This window comes from Callorhinus ursinus, unplaced genomic scaffold (genome assembly GCF_003265705.2).
Source record: "Callorhinus ursinus isolate GAN/ISIS: 27379988/994484 unplaced genomic scaffold, GSC_fseal_2.0 scaffold96, whole genome shotgun sequence".
Classification (NCBI taxonomy): domain Eukaryota; kingdom Metazoa; phylum Chordata; class Mammalia; order Carnivora; family Otariidae; genus Callorhinus; species Callorhinus ursinus.
The window spans coordinates 1,381,946-1,405,070 of NW_027397158.1; the positions used below are offsets into that span (position 1 = coordinate 1,381,946).

General features: G+C 48.5%; 1 protein-coding gene across 1 annotated transcript in view; it reads right to left on the bottom strand.

The window, feature by feature from the left end:
* SNED1 (sushi, nidogen and EGF like domains 1) overlaps positions 1 to 23,125 on the bottom strand; it is an 84,458-nt gene that overhangs the window by 55,569 nt on the left and 5,764 nt on the right. Inside the window, exons 2-3 of the mRNA XM_025888522.2 lie at positions 3,309 to 3,596; positions 215 to 355 (exon numbers count right to left, since the gene is read on the bottom strand). Of these exons, the coding sequence (XP_025744307.1) occupies positions 215 to 355; positions 3,309 to 3,596 (429 nt within the window). The remainder of the gene's footprint in view (positions 1 to 214; positions 356 to 3,308; positions 3,597 to 23,125) is intronic.

The following is a 23,125-nucleotide window of genomic DNA, read 5'->3' on the forward strand; positions in this document are numbered from 1 at the left end:
GCCCTTCTGCCTCGGCTGCAGCTGGCCCTCGGAGGCCAGGGCAGTGTGGTTTGGGACAAAAGTTCCTTTGACCTGAGGATGTTTCTGTGAGTCTGGACTGGGCTTGGCATCAGAAGGCCTCACACTGGCCTCTGCCCAGTACTGGGTGTGTGTAGGGGGTCTGCCTGCCTCCTCAGCTCATGGCAGTCGTGGCGGTGGGGAGCCGGGCCCCTACCTGGGCTGCGATGCCCCCCAGGCCCGTGGTGTCGCCCCCACTGCTGGCGTGTGTGCCCGTCGTCCACGTGATGGACTCATAGTTGAAGATGGTGAAGGAGAACTTGCCGTCAGTGATAAGCACGATCTGGAACGTGTTGACCTGCCGAGGAGGGAGGCCTGAACAGGGTTTTCTCTGCTCCCTCGTCCATGCTGCAAGGCCCTACCCGCCCCCCCAGCATATGCCTTCGCACACTGTCCTCACCCAGCGGCCCCTCCTCTGTCTTCCCAACTCGCTGGTCAGCCATCTGCCGTCGGGCTGATGGCCTCGTCCTCTACTGTGTCCCTAGTGCCTGAGGCCTGAGGTCAGGCTCCTAACAACTGTCACCTGGGGAGGGAGACGCGCCAAGGGGTCAGCGGCCCGGAGGCCAGGAGCAGACGCTGCGCCCTGGGGCGACTGGGGCACAAGTGTTCCCGCTTACCAGCTCGAATCCACAAAGTTGCCTCGTGTGATACAAAAAACGTGAAGAGGGAAAGATAAAAAGAGGAAATAGGAAAAGCAGTTTTAATGATTTTTTTCATGGAATCCTCTTCCATGAAGATATTGAGCGGTATATATATGGGATGTTATTTCAGGTTGGGGAAAGGGTGGGGTTGTTTGGGAAGTGATCTTGGGACAAATAGGAAACTGTCTGAAAAAGAATAAAATTAGAGCTTTACATCACTCACAAAAATAAATCCCACGTCAAGTAAGGTTGTGAATGGAACCATCAAAGCCCTAGAGGAAAATATAGGCTCATATGTGGAGCCATGTCGAGGAAGGACTTTAAGTCTAACATTTGTTAACTGCAAAAACCAAAAAGGAGATTTATATACTTGACTACAAAAGCTTCTGCATATAACAAAGTGCCATTAGAGCAAACGGAATGGCGAACAGCAGAGTGAAGAATGTATTTATAACATAGGTGGTAGGTGAAACTATCGATACCCTTAGTTCAAGCGGAACTTCTATGGGTCAGTAAGAAAAAGATGAAGAAGAGAACAGAAAATTGGCAAAGGTTATGTGAGCAGACACACTACCGCAGACGACAACTAGTTGATAACACAGGACAAATCCTACGGCACGAGAGAGGTGGAGGGTACTAGAGAAAGGCCTTCCCTGTGTGCCGGAGTGGCAGGCAAGGGTGCGGTGCGCTGGGCCCCCCGACTGGGCGCGGGGAGACCCGGGCTTCCGCACCTGGCTTATTCGTGCCCGTGGGGGTACAGGCTTGAGGGGCAAGTCAGGACTCTGTGGGCAGCAAGCTCCCCACTGGAGACTCATGCCGGGCAATGGCCCCCAAGCTAGCGGGGCCTAGCAGTGCCTACCACACGGCACCTTGCCATGTGTGCCACCGGGTGCTGGGCTGGTCTGCAGGTGTACACAGTGGGACAGCACCAGTCTGTCCTCTCCCTTACGTAACCATGAACAGCGGGAACACTGAGTGGGCTCCCCTTGGGGAAGGCAGACCTGCTGCTAACACTGAAGACAACCAGGACACAGTGGCCGTGAAGGCCGAGTGGCGGGGAGCTGAGGGGGGCCCGGACTGCGGCCAGCGCGGCCGGCAGTGGGGCTTTGCGAGCTGGCGAGGTCCAGCGTGCGAGGAGACCCAGGCCCCGCGTGGAGCTTCACGCTTGCTCCTGGCCAAGCAGCCGGCTCCGGGAGGCTCCCAGCTTACAGACCAGCTTCCAGCCCAAACCCAGAACTCTGATCCCTTCCAGGGATGCTTGTGTTGCCTGGGTAATCATTCTGTAGCCCCCATCCCCAGGTCCGAGGACTGGAGGAGTTAGGTTTCCTCTGTCCGCGTAGGAGGGGCTCTGCTCCCCCTGCTTCCATGGGGAAGGAGATACCCACAGTGGCTGCAGAGGTGACAGGATTTCCACATAGAAGAGTGAGGAAAATGCCCTACTACCACTGAGTGAAAAAAAAAACAAAACAAAACCACAAAACAAAGCATTCTAGCTGGCTCTATTTATTTGTTAAAGTGTGTGTCAGGATACAATAGATGTTTGATGGGAGCGATCTCTTGCTAGTGGACTTACTGATTCCTTTTTCTCTTTTTGTTACAAAGATGTTTTTCTTACAAATTGATGATAAGAAAAACAAGTAAAACTGACAAAATATTAGTGGACTGTGTGTGAATAAAGTTCACCCAGGGTAAACATTTATTTGTAGTAATGGTTACAGAAAAAGCCCATCTCTGCCTATTCACTGTCATACTCCTTTCAAGAAATCCAGCAGTGGACATCTCGGTCCCTCAGTGTGCCCCTGGCTGACGACTTGCTGGCATCCTCTTTGTCATCTTGGCTGCTGGAGAACTCGGGGTTTGTGTGGGACTCGCACGTCCCCGTCCACCAGCCCTCTCTCCCACTCACACCACTGCTGGGGGCCCCAGCCGCACCTCCAGATGCCCGCTGGGCACTTGCACCCCGCCACCCTGAGTACCTGCCCCCACCCTCTGCCCAGCCGTGTGCATGACGGGAAAGCAGGCCCTTCCCTTGACCACTCTGCCTCTCCCCTGCAGCCCAGTGTCCTGACACCCTCAGGGCTGCTCTGAACCATCCCGTTCCCCCAGCTCCGGAGCCCCATGTGGCTTGCGTAGCAGTCTCAGGGCGAGCTCCTGCCCCCTGGTTGTGCTGTGCTGAGCACTTCTTGGCACTTGGCATGGAGAGTGTGCCCCACAGGAGAGACGCATCCCCGATGCCTTTGTTGTTTGGCATTATCACAGAATAAAGGATAAAACAGAATAAAGTTCCCACTTAGCCTATTGAGAATTGAACCATTCCAAATGGGAATTCTGACACAACCCAAGTTCCACCAGTGTGCGAAACACTGTATCAGGGCGTTTGGCATTTTCCTAGAGGCAGATGGTTTCTGGGTGGGCTGGGTAGATTCAAGGCTCTGTCCTCCAACCTGGCTCTGTGACCCTGGGAGAGTGACTTCCCTCCCTGAGCTGGGTTTTCCCGTCTCAGGCATGGACCAGTGATTATGTCTGACCCCTCTCAGCAAGGTGGGGCCCCTGGGGGGAGACCCTGGACCCCAGATGGACATCCTCCCTTCCCCAGGACAAAAAACTCACAGGGGAAGAGGAGCTGCCTCCAAAGAAGGTCACGCGGTACCAGGTAGCTATGAAAACCCAGGTGGCGGAGAAGTCCGGGAGCTCGGGGAAGTAGCGCCTGACATCCTCTGTGGCTCTGCGCAGCGTTGCTGGGTCAGTGGCCTCCCGGTAGTACACATCACCTGCACGCCGATTGTCCACATCTGCCCAGAAGGCTGCCACTACGCAGCGGTCCTTGGCGATGGGGAAGGCCACTGGGGTGAACTGAGAGACTTCTTTCAGGAAGGAGATGATCCCATTATTGTTCACCTGTCAGAAAGTCAGAGAGGGGACCAGTGGGCACCTAGGGGTGGCAGGTGGGCCTGGCAGCCTCCCCTTCTTCACCCACCAGGCACCCGCCAAGGGTGAGCTGGCCTTGAGCAAGGCGTCCCCAAAATGGCTTGACAGTTCCTGGTCCCTGACACAGGACCCCTTGGCCTGCTCCATCCCCTTGCAGACAAGCTGTGTGCTCAGGGACAGGCTGTGTGCTCAGGGACAGGCTCTGACCTGTTTGCTGTACCCAATGCCCTGCAGAGTGCCCAGATCTGGGTTGCTGCTGTGGGGTCGGGGAGCTCCCATTGTGGGCCCTGGCTTTGGGCAAATGGGGTGCCCAGGGTCCTGGGTCCCACTTTAATCAGGGACCTTGGGAGGGCACAGCAGAGTGCCAGCCTCCAAGCCAGGTGTGGACAGGTGAGTCAGAGGCACGTGAGGAAGGGTGAGCAGGTAGCGCTGGGGAGCAGAGCTGGGGATGGGCAGGAGCCAGTGTGGCCAGGGGAGGCTGGAAGGGCCTTGATGGCTGGGTTGGGGGTGGTCTGTGCTCAGGACACCAGACAGTGGGGAGCCCCAGAAGGCTCCTGAGCAGAAGAGGGGGAGCAACATCTCTGTAGTAAGACACAACTGGCCCCAGGGGTGATCCTGCCACTCAGTTAGCTGTGCAACCATGAGGCAGGTTAGCCTTGCTTCTCTGTGCTCTGGATTTTTACCCATGAGATGGGGATAACACTAGTTCTTGCCTCCAGGATGCTGGACAGCCTTGAATGAATTAATGGTCACAGAGCTGGGCTCTAGACTGCCATGATTTGCTCCTGGTAGGATTGTGGTCAGAACTGTGCTTTTAGAAAAGACCCTCTGGACTTCCCCTTTAGGTGAGAACCAGCTCTGTAATCCAGACCAATACAAAAGACAGATAAGCACACCTCTTTTTGGAAAGACACAAAAGAGCAAACAAGCAAGTGAGGGAGTTTCAGTGTTTCGATTCCAAAATGAGGACAGGGAAGGACTGGAGGTGAGCCTGGCACTCAAAGCTCCTTCCCCCGTGAGTGCCTCTGCAAATTCACAAGCAACAGCTGCAAAGGAGAACTGCAGTTTTAGTAGCCTCATAGAGGGAAAGGGAGAGAAACATCGAAGCTCAGAGCTCACTCAGTGGTGGGGATAAGCCCCCACATTAAGCGGGGTGAACTTGAAGTACACAGTCCTTGTGCAGCCTCACACTCCACTGTGCCCTCACCTGAGCAATCCAGGGCTCCTCAAACCTGGACTTGGTTTAAGGTGGCTCCCGATGGGTAGCAGTCCAAGGTTCCAGGCAGAAGCAAAGAAAACCCTCTCTGGCAGAAGATGGCATCATCTTAGGCCTTAAGCTGTTTGTATAAATAATTTTTCAAATACAAAACCCAGACACAGTCAAAGATAATCGGGCAGGCAAGGAAGCAAGGCACCACTAAGAAGAATAAGCAGAAATGAGAGAAACTTCAGACATCAGAATTACCAAAGACTATAAAATAGCTAAGTTTACTGTGTTCCAAGAAAATGCAAACTTTAAATTTTGTCAAGAGAACAGCCAAAACAATCTTGGAAAAGAAGAACAAAGCGGGAGGACTTAGACTTCCTGCTTTCAAAACTTACTGCAAAGCGATAGTAGCAAAACAGTGTGGCACCGGCACAAAGATAGAAATTTAGACAAACAGAAGAGAATAGGGTGCCCAGAAATAAACCGTCACATATAGGGTCAAATGATTTCCATCAAGGGTGCCTAGAGCAATCAACATAGGACAGGTTTTTCAACACATGGTGCTGGGAAAAATGGGTATCCATTTTTCAAAAATTACAAAATTACTCAAAATGGATTGAAGACCTAAACATGAAAACATAGGATAAAATCTTCATGACATTGGTTTTGGCAATGATTTCTTGGATATGACACCAAAGGCACAGACAACAAAAGAAAAAAAAAGACAAACTGGAGTTCATCAAAATTAAAAATACTTTTTGCCTCAAGAGACACTATCAGCAGAGTAAAAAGGCAACCCACAGAATGGGAGAAAATATTTGCAAACCATATATCTAATAAGGGATTAATATCCTAAAGATATAGAGAACTCCTATGACTCCACAACAACAACAAAAACAACCTGGTTAAAAAATGGGCAAAAGACTTCAATAACATTTTTCCAAAGAAGATATACAAATGGCCAATAAGCCCAAGAAAAGTTGTTCAACATAACTAATCATTAGGGAAATGCAAACCCAAGCCACGATGAGCTACCACCCCACACCCATCAGGATGGATACTATCAAAAAAATAGAAAAGATCAAGTGTGGGCAAGGATATGGAAAAACTGGAACCCTTGTGCCCTGCTGGTGGAAATGTAAAACGGCACAGTCACTGTGGAGAACAGTTGGCAGTTTCTCAAAAAATTGCAAGTAGAATTACCATATGATCCAGAAATTCTATTTCTGTATTAGTCTGCTAGGGCTGCCATAACAAAATATCAGACTGAGTGGCTTAAACAACAGAAATTTGTTTTCTTATAGTTCTGGAGCTAGACATGCAAGGTGAAGGGGCCATCAGAGTTGGTTTCTAGTGAGGCCTCTCTTCCTGGCTTGTAGATGGCTTCCTCCATGCTGTGTCACCACTTGGCTTTTCCTCTGTGTGCACATGAGGAGGGAGAGAGCTCTCTGGTGTTTCTCCCTCTTATTATCAGATGAGGACCCCACTCATACAACCTCATATAACTTTAATTACCTCCGTAAAGGCTCTATCTCCAAATACAATCATATTGCGGGTGTAGGAATTCAACAGATGAATTTTGGGTGGCACACAATTCATCCACAATACCCCAAATAATTGAAAGCAGGACCTCCAAAAGATATTTGTATACCCGTATTCATAGCAGCATTATGCATGACAGTCCAAAGGTGGAAGCAACCCAAGTTCCACCAGTGCATGAATGAGTAAGCAAATGTGGTCTATCTATACAATGGAATATGATTCAGCCTTAAAAAGGAAGAAAATTCTGACGTGTGCTACAAGATGGATGAACCTTGAGGACATTACACATAGTGAAATAAGCCAGTCACAAAAAGACAAATGCTATGATTTCACTTCTATGAGGGATCTAGAGTAGTCAAATTCATAGAAAGTAGAATGGGGGTGGCCAGGGGTGGGAGGAGAGGGGGAATGTGGGAGCCTCTGATTATCCTACTACCTAGGATAATCACCAAAAGAATAGAAACAGTGTATATAGTCCTAACTGACAGAGGGGATATGACAGAATTTCACATTTACAAGACAAAAAGAGTCTGGAGGTGGAAGGTGGTGATGACTGTACAATATGAATGTCCTTAATACCACGGAACTGTACACTTAAAAATGGTTAGGATGGCAAATTTTATATTATGTGTATTGTCCATAATACAAAAAATTGATTTAAAAAAGGGCTGGGGGGCCACCTGGCTGGATCAGTCAGTAGAGCATGTGACTCCTGATCGCAGGGTCATGAATTCGAGCCCCTCGTTGGGTGTGGAGATTACTTTAAATAAATAATACTGTTTTAAAAAGGGGTGAGTTAAAAAAATCAGGGTGGAAATTACCTTTTAAAAAGCCATTTTAAAGAACTAAATAGGAATTCTAGTACTTTAAGTAAATAACAAATTAAGAACTAAGTAGATGGATTTAAGAGCAGATTTGAAGCAACTGAAGAAAGAACAAGTGAACTGAAACTAGAAGATAGGTCAGAAGAAACTGTGTGGAATTTAGAACAGAGACAGAAAGATGGAGAGTAGAGAAGAAAAAATAAGACTTATGTGAAGCAGTAGGATGATCAAATAAATGTATGGTTTGGAGTACCAGAGGGTAAGGAGCTACAAAGGCAATGGCTGAGCATTTCTAGAACCTATGAAAGACACCAGGCCACATATTCAACAGTCCCAGTGATTCCCTAGCTGGAAAAAAAAGTAAAGCAACAACAAATGACTGCTAGAAATGCAGAAAACGAATGATGGGGAGACTATTGTAAAAGGAGAAAACATACATTACCATCAAGGGCCCTACAGGTAGAGTGACAGTTGATTTCTCACAAGAAATGATGGGAACTAGAAAACAGTGGGATCATATCTTAATGTGCTGAAAGAAAATAACTGCTAACATAATCTTATACCCAGACAAAATATCCTTTATTACTGAAGGCAAAATAAAGGTAATTCAGATAAATAATAAATAAGTAAATAATAACTAAATAGCAGACCCACATGAAAGAAATTCAAATCAAAGGGAAATGTAAAGTCAGAGATGCAAGAAGGAAAAAAGGGCAAAGAAAAAAGACACTGAATGTCTGTGTCTCCCCAAACTTCTTGTGTTGAAACCTGACCCCCACTGTGATGGCATTAGGAGGCGGGGCCTGTGGGAGGAGATTAGGTCGTGAGGGTGGAGCCCTCATGGGGGAGATTATAAAAGAGAGCCCAGGAGCTCCCTCTTTGCTTCTGATGTGTGAGGACACAACAAGAAGATGGCTGTCTGTTAACCAGGAGGTGGTTCTTCACCAGACACTAAGTCTGCCAGCCCCTTGATCTTGGGCTTCCCACTTCAGAACTGTGAGAAATAAATGTTGTTTAAGCCACCCAGTCTATGGCATTTTTGTTAGAGCAGCCAGAACAGATTAAAACAGAAGGTATGAGAATAAATCTAAATGAACACTGACCATATAAAGAAATAATATAAATAAAACTTTGTGGAATTGTGTAAAAAAACCTGTAGAATTAAATTTCATGATAATATCCTATAAATTGGGAGAGTATTAAAGTGTTCCAAGCTCACTGTATTTTCCAGGAAAAGGATAAAGGCATTGGTTAACTTATAAGTGAATATTGATAAGTAAAAATGAATATTGTACTACCTAGGAGAATCACCAAAAGAATAGAAACAGTGTATATAGTCCTAACTGACAGAGGGGATATGACTGAATGATTAGAATACTTGACATATAAGATGGCAAGAAGGAGAGGGAAGGGAATATAAAGTAAGTGGAACCATTAGCACAGAAGATAGTAGGTTGAAACACAACTCCATCAGTCATGCATTAAATGAAAATGAATTAGATGTTCTGGTTAAAATATATACTATCCAAATGCCAACCAAAGAAAACCTATAGTTTATAGTTACATTATTATCAGACAAAATAGATCATAAGGCAAAAAGTATAGCCAGAGACAAAGAGGGCCACCTCATAATAATAAAGGAAGATATAACAGTTTTGCATTTTTATATATCTAATAACAAGGTCTCAACATATATAAGTGAAAAACTGACAAAAAGAAATAGGTCAATTCATAATCATAGTGGAGCATTTTAACATACCTTCTCTAGTAAAATAGACTAGGCAGACAAAATAATCTGTCAGAATACAGAAAATTTGAGCAATGTAAATAATAAGTGACCTAATAGATAACACAAATAGAATATTATCTTAAAAATTTACCATATACTGACCACATAGCAAGTGTCAACAAATTCCAAGTGATTGCAAAAAATACAGAGTTCATTCTCTGGCCACAGTGTAAGTATACTAAAAATATTAACCCCCAAAAGGTAGGAAATTTCCATGTGTATGGAAATTAAGAAATATAAATAACTTTGGACTGAAAGACAACAAAAGGGCCATTTAGCAAAAACTTGTGAGAGTGTGGTGCAAGCAGAACTTAAAGGGGAATTTGTAGCCTTGCATGCTTATGTTAGTATGTATACTTAGTGAATAAACCAAAAAGTTAGTAAATAATCCACATACAGTAAATAAACAACAAGGACAAAAACCCAGGGGAAGTGAAAAATAAAAAATTAAGAGCACAATTAATGAACTAGAAAACAAACACTGAAAAAGAATCAACAAAACTAAAGCTTGGTTTATTTAAACTACTAGTAAAATAGATAAACTTCTGGTGGAATTGGTTAAGTAAATAAGAGAAGGTATCAATTGCCAATATCAGTACTAGAAAAGAAAATTGACTTCATATCTTAATATTGTTAAAAAGATAATAAGGTAATATTATAAATACTTTTATAATAATCAATTGAAAATTTTAGGTGAAATGGAAAAATTTCTAGAAAAAATGCAGCTTACTGAAACTGGGTTAAGAAGAGATAAAGGAGGAAAGGATGTTAGCCTAACAGAGTAATGAGTTTCTGGAAGAGGAAGGATAAGGGCTTCCATGGACTGGGTCAGGGGAAACTGAGAAGACTCCGCAGGATCCAAGCAGATAATGTTCTCCACAAGTGGGGGCGTTGGGGGAGGAGGGTGTGGGGAGTGAGGATGCCCACTGTTTTACCTGTTAATAAACTTGAGCAGTGAGAGGTAGGCTGGAAACAAGCCGTCTGATCAGAGCTTTGGTTCTTATAATGACAATGGGGCAGCGACCCTTCAATGCCCCAATGAAAAAGCAGAAGGGCCTTGATGACTTGAGTCAAAAGATTCTCAAAGCTGAAAGAAATGGTTCCAGCAATGAGGATTTAGAGTTTTGTTTTGTTTTGTATTTAGAATTTTGAGGGGACCAGAAACATTGAAAGTCATTTTGTTGAGCTGTGTGAGTGGCAAATGCAAAGCCTTGCTTATTGGTGCAGTCACTGTCTTCTGCTGTGTCCCTGGATCCTTGCTCCCTCCTCCATCCTGACTTCAGCTGCTTTAAGGAAAAAGCCAAGTCTGGCAGGGGACTTGAGAGAGGGGAAGGACTCAAACTTTTACAGCTCTGTTGGTTACAGGCACCCAAGTTGCCACCCTACCTGGTTCATTAGGGGAAGGTGGTGCCAGGTGCAGGGGTGGCTGAAGGCTCAGAGGACTGTGGGGGAAAGCTATGGTGACATGTATGCAACAAACAGAAAGGGGTTCCCAGGAAAATTAAATAAATGGCATTCACCCTAGAAAGAAAGTGAAACTGCCTCTGTTTGCAGATGATATGACCTATTATATAGGAAAATCCTAAGGAATCCCCCAAAAAACTATTTGAAGCAATCAGTGAGTTCAGCAGGTTGCAGAATATAAGATAAATATATAAGTATTAATTGTATTACTATACAGTACAATGAATGACCCAAAAATGAAATCAAGAAAACAATTCCATTTATAATGGCATCAAAGAGAATAAAATACTTATGCATAAATTTAACCAAGGAGATGCAAGACTTGTACACTAAAAACTACAAAATATTGTTGAAAGAAATTAAGAAGATCTAAATAAATGGAAAAACATCTCATGCTCATGAATCACATGCCATAACACTGTTGTTAAGATGGGGATATTCTCAGTTAATTCCTAAAAATCAATTTCTTAAACACCAGCAAAGAACAAGGAAGGGGCATTTGAAATTAAAAACAATTCCATTTACATTAGCACTACCCAAAATGAAATACTTAGCTATACATTTAATGGAATCTGTACAAAATCTGTATGAGGAAAACTACAGAACTCTAGTGAAAAAGACCTAAGAAAAACTAAATAAATGGAGAGATATTTCATGTTTGTGGATAAGGAGACTCAGTGTTTCAAGATGTCAGTTCTACTTGATCTATATATTCAATGCAGTCCCAATCAAAATAACAGCAAATTATCTTGTGGAAATCAATCAAGTGATTTAAAATTTATATGGAAAGGAAAACACCCAGAATAGCCACCACAATACCGAAGGAGGAGAACAAAGTTGGAGGACTGACACTACCTGACTTCAGGACTTACTAGAAAGCTACAGTAATCAAGACAGTGTGGCATTGGTGATAGAACAGAAAAATAGACCAGTGGATCAGAATAGAGAGCCCAGAAGTAGACCCTCATCAATACAGTCAACTGGTCTTTGACAAAGGAACCAAGGCAATACAATAGAGCAAAGATCACCTTCTCAACAAATGATGCCGGCACAACTGGGCACACACACACACACACACACACACACACACACACACACTGACTCTAGATTTTGTGACTCCTCACAAAATTTAACTCAAAATGGATCATAGACCTAAATGCAAGGCACAAAGCCATAAAACTCCTAGAAGTTTACGTAGGAGAAATCTAAATGACCTTGGGTTTGGTGATGACTTTTTAGATATAACACCACAGGCATGATCCATGAAAGAAGTAACTGATTAGCTTGACTTCACTGAAATTAAAAACTTCTACCCTGTGAAAGACAGTATCAAGAGAGTGAGAGAACAAGTCACAAAGTGGACTTACAGGAGAAAATACTTGCTCTAAGGGCATATCTGATAGAGACTGTTGTCCCAAAATATACAAAGAACACTTAAAACTCAACAATAAAAAAACAAAACAACCTGATCAAAATATGGGCCAAAGACCTTAGCAGACACCTCACCAAAGAATACATACAAATGGCAAATAAGCACATGAAAAGATGCTCCACATCATATGTCACCAGGGAAATTCAAATTAAAAAAATGAGACACCACTATACACCTCTTAGAATGGCCAAAATCCAGAACACTGACACCATCAGATGTGGCTGAGGATGTGGAGCAACAGGAACTCTCATTCACTGCTGGTGGGAATGCATAATGGCAGCCACTTTGGAAGACAGTTTGATAGTTTCTCACAAAATAAAACATACTCTTATCATAGGATCCAGCAATTGCACTTCTTGGTATTTAACTGGGAGTCGAAAACTTATGTCCATACAAAAACATGCACACAGATGCTTATAGCAACTTCATTCATAATCGCCCAAACTTGGAGACAACCAAGATGTCCTTCAGTAGGTGAATGGATAAATTTTGGTACATCCAGACAATGCAGTATTACTCAGTGTTAAAAGGAAGTGAGCTTTCAAGTCATGAAAAGACATGGAAGAACCTTAAATGCATATTACTAAGTGAAAGAAGCCAATCTGAAAAGTCTGTATACTTTGTGATGTCCACTATATGATGTTCTGGAAAAGGCAAAACTATGGAGACAGTAAAAAGAGCAGTGGTTGCCAGGGGTGAGGAGGGAGGGAGGAACAGGTGAAGCACGGAGGATTTTTAGGGCAGTGAAAATACTCTGTACGATACCATACGGATGGATACATGTCACTATATATTTGTCCAAACCCACAGAGTGCACGACACCAAGAGTGAGTCCTAATGTGAACAATGGACTTTGGGTGACTATGATGTGTTAATGTAGGTTCATCGATTGTGACAAAGGTACCACTCTGGTGGGGGAGGTTAATAATGGGGAGGCTGTGCATGTGGGGGTATATGGGGAATGTCTGTATCTTCCTCTCAATTTTGCTGTGAACTTAAAACTCTTCTAAAAAATAACACAATAAAAAATGGGCAGAGGACTTGAATAGTGAATAGGCATTTCTTCAAAAAGATATACAAATAACATGAAAAGATGCTCAGCATCATTAACCATCAGGGAAATGCAAACCAAAACCATAGCTGGGTACCATGTCATACCCACTAGGATGGCTGGAATGGAAACAGATGGGCAATAACAGGTGTTGGAGAGGATGTAAAGACAGCGGAGCCCACATACACTGTAAGTGGGATGTAAAATGGTGCAGCCACTTTGGAAAAGTCTGGCAGTACCTCAGATGGTTAAACAGAGCATGACTCTGGGCATCAACCATTCCATGCTAGGGGTATATCCACACATACCTGAGAGAAAACATGTCCACAAGGAAACCTGCGCACAGATGTTCACTACAGCATCATCCACAATAGCCAAAGAGTGGGGCCAGTGCCTGTGTCCATGAACTAATCCATGGGTAAAGATAAATGGAATATTATTCAGCCATAAAAAGGACTGGAATACTGATCCACGCCACAACATGCATGAACTTTGAAAATGTTACCTTAAGTGAGAGAAACCAGACACCATAAACTATATGATTCCATTTATATGAAATGTACAGAATAGGCAAATTAATAGAAATAGAAAGTAGATTAGTGATTGCCTAGGTCGGGGCAGAATTGGGGGGCTGGAGAATGACAACTGAGGGGTACAGGGTTTCTTCTGGAGGTAAGGAGAATGTTCTAAAATTGTGATGAATTACAATTCTAAATACATGAAAAGCCATTGAGTTGTAAGAGAGTGAATTGTATGGTATGTGAATTACATCTAAGTGGAAGGAGGGAGGGAGCGAGCAAGGCTGGGGTGCGGGCATCAGCCCAGAGCTAAAGGCTACACAAGAGGGTGGCCTCCCTTGTGCATGCCACCCCACTCCTTGGGCCCCCCGAGGCAGAGAACATGGTCCCCTGACTCATGCGCAGTGCTCCTGTAAGGGGAAGACAAGGTTGCAGTGGGGACAGGAAGCTTAAGGGACCTCGTGGGTGGGGTCTGAGTGTGTCACTGTTGCCTGCCATTCTGGGAAGTGTTGGGGCTTCTCCTTCTGGGGATTGCTGCACTTGAGAGATAAGAGAGAACCACAGCCCTACCTCCAGGCTCTTCTGCAGAAACTGGGGGAGTCCAGGAGTCACCAGGCCAGCGAGGCATCACCAGGCCAGCAGCACCCCCTGCCTGACGCAGGGCCCAGCAGAGAGCTTGCAGAAGCCAGGGTGATGCATGGGGGCCTTATGACTCTGGCTCAAGATCCCCATTAGGGGTGGGTCAACTTGAACTTGACCAGTAACCAGGGAAGGGCCCAACAGGATGGGTGGCCAAATAGAAATGGCACAGACATTAAGTCTTAATCTTGGTTTTACGTAAAAAATGGCAGCTACCCTTTTGGGGACCTCATCTTTCACTCCAGTGTCCCAAGTAAAGCCGTTGGCTCAGGGGGTCCTCCAGTCACAGAGGGTCCCCTGAGCGTCCCCTGAAAACCTGCCTGGTTTGCTGATGGTCCAGCTGAGCTGGAGCCTGATGCCGTCCCCAGGAGCCCCAGCTCCAGAAGCAGCCCCAGCTCTAACAGGGAAGCCTGTGGAAAGGTCAGCCAGTGCTCCTGGCCGAGAAGGGACTCTTGATTAGACACGCCCGGTTTTTACTGACCTTTGGGTTGCTGCAAATGGTCTAGTTGAGGGTCAGCAGACTGTTCCGTGAAGGGCCAGACAGTAAATATGTTTGGCTCTGGGGACCACATACAGTCTCCATCACATACTCTTCTTTGCTCTTTTGTTTTTGTTTTTATAGCCCTTTAAAAATATCAACAACATTCTTAGCTCAAGGGCCATACCCAAACAGACCTTGGGCTGGGTTCCTGGGCTGTCCTATGTGGACTGCCAGTCTGCTGGGCACGGGGGGCACTGCTCACCCTGCCCATGGCCGCTCAGAGCTCAGTATGGAGACAGCCCTCCCGCCAGAAAGCCAATGCTGAAAAAGCCTGCTGGCTCCCAACTGCCAACGGTCTGCCACCTGGAAGGGCACAGCCCATGCTTGGGGCCTGCGAGCCTGGGCACACACTGCAGCCATTGGGTGCAGTCTGGGTCACTTTCAGAAGGGCCCACGGGAGGGGCATTCTCCGATGGGACCAATGGGGACCAGGCCACTGGTGGAGGCCTCTCCCAGGCAGATGCTGCCTCTGGGAACCCCTCCTTATACCAGAGATGGCATCCCAGCCACTGCCGGCACCTGCCGGAAGGAAAGGCCTGGGTGTTGCTGGTGCAGAAGCTCCTACCGCCCACCAGGCTTATCTCCCATGGAAGCTGGCCCGCTTTCTGTCTTGCTGGGAAGGACCACTGACCCCTCCAAGGCCCAGTGGGGGATCTCACTTTTCTCGGTGCTGATATTGCTGATTGCAGCCTGGCCAGCACTCCACCATATCACTACAGTGGTTTTCTGGGTCATTCGTGCCTGGTAGAGACCCTCCCTCTATGTCGCCGGCCACCGCGCGGTGGTACAAGTGTCCAGTGACCGTTCCATGCCCTCCACCATCCACTGGCACCTGGCATTGCCGAGCCCTGGATCAGCCTCCCCAAACTCCACCCCAGAGACCTCCGCCTCTGCCGCCCGAGGCCCTGCTCTGCATAACGGCCAGGCAGCTTGCTCATTGAATGTGGCCGTCCCCAGCCAGGATTCGCCTCCTCTTGGCTGCCTGATACAGGGTTGTGTAGGCCTATGCTGAAAGCTGGGGATTCCTCATTGCTCCTGGGCACAAGGGCGCACCTCTCTCTCCCCTAACAACAGCACAGGCCAGCCCCAGTGGGCGCATCTAGTAGGGGCAGCCTGGCTGACGGGCCTCCGGGTTCGAACGAAACTCTGGCTCAGCCACCTGGATTTTCTTGTTGGACCAAGACGCTCCTCAGTCATGGAGACACAGGTCACTTGGTTGAGTACGCTGTTCACTGTCATCTCTGGTGGTCCGTGGGGGCTGTAATGGGTCTGTATACATTTCACTCAAATGCCCCTGTTTCTTTTGTTCCTAAACCCTCCAGGTGAGAGGTCGGTGTGTGAGTAGGGGAGTGGGGGGAAGGTGAGCACTAGGGTCGGGCACACTGTGGAGGGAGCGACCCACCCTGGCACCGGGCAGGGACCACCTCAGACCTGGGGGTTTAGGCATCGGGAAGCGTGATGGTTCTTCACCCCTAGATCCAGCACCTGGCAAATCCCCCATGGCCTCCCTGCATCCGGCAGCACCCGTGGGGGCCACCTGCCCTGTGCTGGGCTTGCATCCCTGTTTGTGCGCTAGAAAAATGGAAAAATCCCCAGGACGCAGCCAATCACAAATGATTCTGCTGACACAAAAAATGTGTAAACACAGAGCACAGCCTTGTTTCAGTCTTTCCAACACAAGTTCATGCTTGGCCTTGGGTTATGCTCTGTGTGGTGAACATGGCGGCAAACGCTCCGGGACATGGCCCACAGACCTCAGTCAGACCGTGTGGCAGAGATCCAAATCAAGTCAGCGTCAAATTTCAAATCCAAGGGGTCTGTTCCTCTCGGGTCGTATGTTTGTGTGGGGGGGAGGGTGAGCCACGGAATGTCCGTACAAGGGGGTGGAGGGGAGGGGTCAACCATCCCCATCCGCCTGAGACCAAGGGGGCTCCCGGGCCTTCCAGTGCTGAGACCCGGAAGTTTCCCTCCCGGTGAAGCAGGGTGAGAGGGTCGCCCTAATGGGAGTCACCTATTTGGTCCATTTACCGCCTCTGTAATTATCGGTGGTGGCGTCAGAGATTAGCAGGGCAGCCTGAACTCCTCGCGTGGGTCACGATGGACAATAGCCTGGCCTTAGGCAACATCCTGGCTGAAATAAGACCCACTGGCCTCTCGGACTGATGCGCAGCTGCTGCACCTGCGGCTTAGGGGCCAGGCAGAGGTCCCCACTGCGGGACATCCTGTCGCTGCTCAGAGCCCGGTGTGTAGTAGCCTTAGTTAAATGCATTGTGAGCCCAATCACACCAATTTGGTCCTGGCCTCTGCGGTCTGACTAATCGGAGTGACGGATGGAATGGCAGAGCCATGTGAAAATTTGAGTTTGGCCAAGAACACGTGGGGCCAAGGAGGTGGATTGTGGGGAGAGGCAATCTGCCATGGGTCCTGAGTGCCTTGCGTGTTTTTGCTGGGTATGCCAAGAATGCAAGCTCAGTCTGCTCTCCCTGGGCTGTATCTCAGGGCTGTGTTTGCAGAGATCAGCCTTGAGGGATCAAGTGTTGTGTCCCTTGCGGACAGAGGGCAGGTTTCCCCAAGCTCAGTGTTTCTTGGCCGTGACACACGCCCACAGTGGGGGCCCCTCTGTTCCCCGTGGGACTTGGGGAGCAAGAGGCACCGATGCGGACACAACTGGATTCTGCTGCCTGCTGCACCATGAGGTGCAGGGTCTATGCTTCCAAACCAGGAGTCTGTGGTCTCCGGCCAGCACGCCCAAACCCATAACAGGCTAACATGAGCCAGGGAGGAGGGCACCGCAAATCCCAGACCTCCACAGTTTCATGTTATAACAACCTTGAAATTGTACATAAATTGGAAATTTTCCTAGAAAAACACAACTTACCAAATGTGAGGAGAATTAGAAAACCTATTTTTTTTTATATATAATTATTGAAGACATTGAATTGGCACAAACTCCCCCAGGGAAACTCTAGCTCCAGATGGCACCACCAGTGAGTTGCAGCAAACATGTAAGGAAAAACTCCAGAAATACATCAGCCCTTCTAACTAGAAGAATTCATTCCACGAGACTGACACAATCGTGCTACTCAGACCAACAAGGCCAGTACCTGGATGAACAGCAGGCCAATCTCACTGACGCCAAAAGTTGCCAACAATCTTCAATAAATTAGCAAACTGAATCCAGCAATATATAAATAGGAGAAACAATTCATCACTACCAAGTTGGATTTTTAAAAAAGATTTATTTATTTATTTTAGAGAGACAGAATGAGAGAGAGAGAGAGAGAGCGTAAACAGGGGGAAGGGCAGAGGGAGAGGGAGAGAAAAGAGTCTTAAGCAGATGCCACGCTGAGCATGGACCCCGAGGCGGGACTCAATCTCCTGACCCAGAGATCATGACCTGAACCGAAACCAAGAGTCAGATGCTCAACCAACTGAGCCACCCAAGTGCCCCCCGAAGTTGGATTTTTTTTTTTAAGATTTTATTAATTTATTTGCCAGAGCGAGAGAGCACAAACGGGGGAGTGGCAGGCAGAGGGAGAAGCAGGCTCTCTGCTGAGCAGTGAGCCTGACACAGGACTGGATCCCAGAGCCCTGGGATCATGACCTGAGCCGAAGGCAGACACTTAACTGACTGAGCCACCCAGGCGTCCCGCCAAGTTGGATTTTTGTGAGGAATACAAGCTAGGCTTTACATTAGAAAACCATTAATTTAATCGGTTTAAATAATCAATTTAACAGATTAAGGGAGAAAATCACATGATCACCTTACTAGATATAGAGATGGCATTTAATAAAAGTCAACATCCACTTGTGATAGAAACTCTCAGAATACTAGGAATATAAGGGAACACCCTTAATCTGATCAAGGGTGTCTTCAAAATAAACAAGAACAAACGTGGTGTTTAATGGTGAAATATGGAAGTTTCTTTTTGAGATTGGGAACAAGATAAGGATCCTGCTAACACCATTTCCACTAGACAATGCAGTGGAGACCTGAGCTAACACAGCAAGGCAAAAAAATGAATCAAAAAGTAAAAAGATTGGACAGAGAGGAACACAGCTGCCGTGAATTGCGTGCAATATGAACGTGGTTGTAGAAAATCTGAAAGAATCCCCAGATCATTTAGTAAAACTAATAAGGTGCTTGGTTTGGTTGTTAAATATAAAATTAGAAAATGTAAAAATAATCAACCATGAATCTACATACCAGCAATAAGTAGAAATTAAAGACACCATTAACAACAGTTTAAAAATATCAAGTACTTCAGAATAAATTTAACAAAAGATGCACAAGACTTCTCTGCAATCAATTCTAAAACTTGATTGAAAACATTAAAGACAACCTCAATAAACATAGAAGCACAGCATGTTCCTGGATTGCATGACTCAGTGTTGTAAAGATACCCGTTCTCCCACATGCATCTATCTGTTCAATGCAGTCTCAAAAATATCCCAACAAGTGTGTGTCTGTGTATGCGTGTAACTCGATAAGCCAATTCCAAATTTTATACGAGAATGCAATGCCAAGAATGACCGAGATCCTCTCGAGAAGAACAGGACAGATGGGCTTGCTGTGACAGCCCCGGAGCTCGCCCATGATCCCCCCGCCCTGGAGAGCCGGAGACAACTCCCGCGCAGGACACTCGTCCAGACAGCAGGGGCGCTGTGGAGCAGCGCGCTTCTTTCCTGAGCCGGGACCCTGTACTTTGGATCTTGTGCCACACACAGAGCCCAGCTCCAGGTGTGTTCGACACCTCATTGTGAATGACAAAACACTTCAGCAACAACACTGTTGGAGAATATATTCCTGACTTTTGGGGGTGATTTTTAAAATAAGGCACAAAACCCTCTATCCATAAAAACAAAGACGGACACATTTTATTATATTAAAATTAAGAACATCTATTCACCCAAAGATGCCATTAAAGAGAGTGAAATAAGGCACAGAACGGGAAGAGAAATTTAGTGTTTGTGACCTGGGTGTGTCAAGAACTCCCACAGATCAACAGGAAAAAGGTAACATAGACAAGAGGGGAAGGACTTTACGAACGAGAAAATGCAATGGTCGGCGAACACATACAAGATATGTTCAGCCTCACTGATAAAAAAGGAAGTTAAAACCATGTTAACACACCAGTACATAACCGCCAGGCAGGTACAAGTGTTGGCCAGGGTGTCGTGCGGCAGGAGCACCCACAGGCCGTGGGTCTACTACAGCTGAAGACAGGTGCACCCCATGGCCCAAAGGTCTCACTTCATACAAATGTGCACTGAAGATACCCAGATATGTGCTCCAGAATTTTCACACACAGTATTGTTAAGAAGAGTCTAAAACTAGGAACTCCAAATGTCCACCACAGTCAAACAATTGTGGTCTCTCCACATAATTAAACAGCAGAGATGAACTAAGACGCTACCCCAAACACAGGTGGGCGGCCCTAAACACAATCTGGAGCAAAGGGGGCAGGTACAAGAGAACGCACTCCCCGCGCTTCCATCAGACAGATTGCAAACGATCTTAGGGATGCGTACTGGGAGGGCAGGGAAGGGGGCCAGGGCGTCATCATGAGGGGCACGGAGGGGCTAGGGGCCGCTCTAAGTTGTTGGTGGGCCCACTGAAGCTTGCGCTGCATTTGTCCTTTTGCGGCACATTTCATGGGTCTCCTCTTCTGCATGTGTTTAGGAAAAGAGTTCAGGGTGAGAAGTCACAGGTGGAAAAGGCACCTGTGGACGGGAGCGGCAGAGACCAGGCAGTGGGGGCCCCTGGGCTTGGGCTGGAGCTGCAGGCGGCGCGGGTCACCTCCTGGTGGGACAAGCCTGCACTGCCCCCCCCCCCGCGTCTCTTAGCTGGCCTGCTCCCCACTGTGGCTCCTGCAGGCAGACCATTGAGTTTTCCTTCTTCTTTGAAGTCAAGTCCAGCCCCCAGGTGTGTGTAGTGTGTGCAGAGGCCTCCGGCCTGCTCCTGTCCCAGACTGCCGCTGCCCTCCCCGCCCCAGGGGTGTGGGCCTAGAGCCTAGGGGTCCAGGAAGGAGGCAGAACAAGCCGGCCCTGTTTCCCTGCCAGGGCAGGATGGGGCCAGGACCGCAGCTGAGAAGGCGGTGGGGGCCCCGGGTTGTGTGAGCAGGCCACAGGCAGGCGCTCTCACCTGGACAGGAACCCCCCTGGGCTTTCTTTATCCAGATGAGAACATCTGCACGTCCGGTGGGGGTTGGGGGAGTGGGCAAGCTGGACCGGAGGGTTGGGTGCCACAGACCCATAGGGGGGAGCTGGGGGGTGAGGGGATCCATGTGGTGGCCCTGCCCATCCCCCACCAGGGCCCCCTCCTCCTTCGGGGCAGGGCAAATGCCACTTCGCGAAATACCAGCTTTATAGTATTTTTCTATGTGCAGTAGTACTTTATAAAACATGTGATGCAGATATGGAGACCGAGGAGGGAGGATTAGAGCCGGACTCCCCGTCAGACGCCCCCCACTGTGACAGGTCAATGTCCTACAGCTGAACAAGGTAGCTTTAATCCCCGTCTGGGACTTAGAGAAGTGAGGATCCACCCGCATGCTGTTTAGCCACTGACTTCCCAGAACCCTGCCGTGGGCCTGGGTGTTTGCTGGGCCTCCGGGCCCAGAGCAGCCACCCTGCACCAGCTGGCCATGAAGACCTGAGGCCTGTGTGGGGGACCCACCCAGCCCTTTGGGGCTCTCACGAAAATGCAGGGAGACTCCAGGAGCAGAGAGGAAGGAGGACCTGCTGATTTGTCCTCCCAGCCCCTCCCCGTGGACTCCCCTGGCCAGAGCCTCCCTGTGGCCACCCTGTGGTCTCCCCAAGCCAGGCCTCTCCCACACAGGTGCTGCCTCTCTCGTGTGCAAGGACTGGCTGCTGGAACAAGGCTGCCCCTGGGTGTCCCAGCCCCGGGTGGGACTTGTATACAGGCTGCCTCGTGTGGCCTGTGTGGTGGACAGAACTGAGTGCAGGGGTGGGCGCTCGGCAGTTGCACCCTCCTCTCCCGGGCGGGGGCCAGAGGCCCACGGTCAGTCCACGGAGGGGGTGTTCCCGTCCGCTTGAGCAGGCCAATGGTCCTGGAAAGGGAGCTGCTGGTCAGCGTCCCTGGGGCAGCCCCGAAGCCGTCCCATGCAACAGGAAGTTGCAGTGACTCTGTGAACTGCAGGGAGGCTCTGGGGGGGAGGAGCAGTGCCTGCAGGCATGTGTGCTCGTGTGTGCCCATGTGTCTGAGTGTGTGTATGTGATGAGTGTGTATGTGTACAAGTGTGTGTGTACATATGACTGTGTTTGTGTGTGTGTGTGCGTGTAAGGGTGTATGAGCATAAGTGTGTGTGTACAAATTTTATATGAGTGTATATGTGTGTACAAGAGTGTGCATGTGATGTGTATGTGTATGAGTGTGTGAGTGTGCGTGTGTAAGCGTATGTGTACAAAGGTATGTGTGTGTAAGTGTATGAGGGTGTGTATGGGTATGAGTGTGTGCGTGTGAGTGTGTGCGTGTGTGCAGTGTGGTGTGGGGGCTGGCCAGAGGGCGCCCACACCTTTCCTGCAGGCCCAGGCCGGCCCCCCACTGGTTCAGGAGAAGCACAGAGGGACGGCACTGGTGGCATTTCCGACTTGGATAAAACCAGGAAAGAGCGGAAATGTCCTGGAGAGTCTCTTGGAGGCAACTTCCAGCCCAAAGTATGTGATGTGTGTCTGGCCGGTCCCAGAGCCAGGAGCTCGAGGGCTCGCTGGTGCCACCCTTGCTGGATGGAGGGGCTGCTCTGAGCGGGGCCGGGCAGGCCTGGAGGGGGGCCAGGGACCCCGAGGCCACAGCACCCCAGCTCTGCAAACAGCATATCCAAAAGGGCGGGGCCTTGGTTCCTGCTTTGACTTCTCTGCCAAGAATAAAACAATAAAGCCCCTGAGGCCTTTTATAAGCTTGTTTTGAAAAATGTAGGCATGTTTTTTATTTCCTGGCGGCTTTCTGGGTAATTAGGATTCCTCCCACGGCACAGTTGGGGGCTGGAGTCCGGCTTACGGGGCAGCGAGGGGGCAGGGCCCCTGGGGCTCACAGGCCAGGCGGGTCTGAGCCCTGGAGAGCCAGCAGTTGCCCGGGAAGGAGGGGAGGCTGGCCCTTGGCTGAGCGCTGGGAGAGAGCTGGAGCGGGCCTCAGGAAACAGCAACAGGGGCTGCAGGGGGAGGACCCCAGCAGATGGGGAGCGAGGGAGCCACCCTCAGGGCCCACTTCCCCGGGAAGAGCAGAGAATGGGGCTCGCCCCCCCTCCCCGCTGTGGGCCAGGGGGCGGGGGTGGGAGGGGGTTCCCCTGGAGGACGGGGCAGGCAGAGCTCAGCCCCCTCCCTCCCGCCCAGGCCAAGCCCTCCTGGGCTGGGAGCCCCAGCTGTACTTCCTGCGGTGTCCTCCCCCTCCACGGCCCTCCTCCAGAGGCTCCCTGCGGCCACCCTCTGCTCTCGCCTTGGCGCGCTGCCCGCGGCCCCACTGCAGGGCCTGC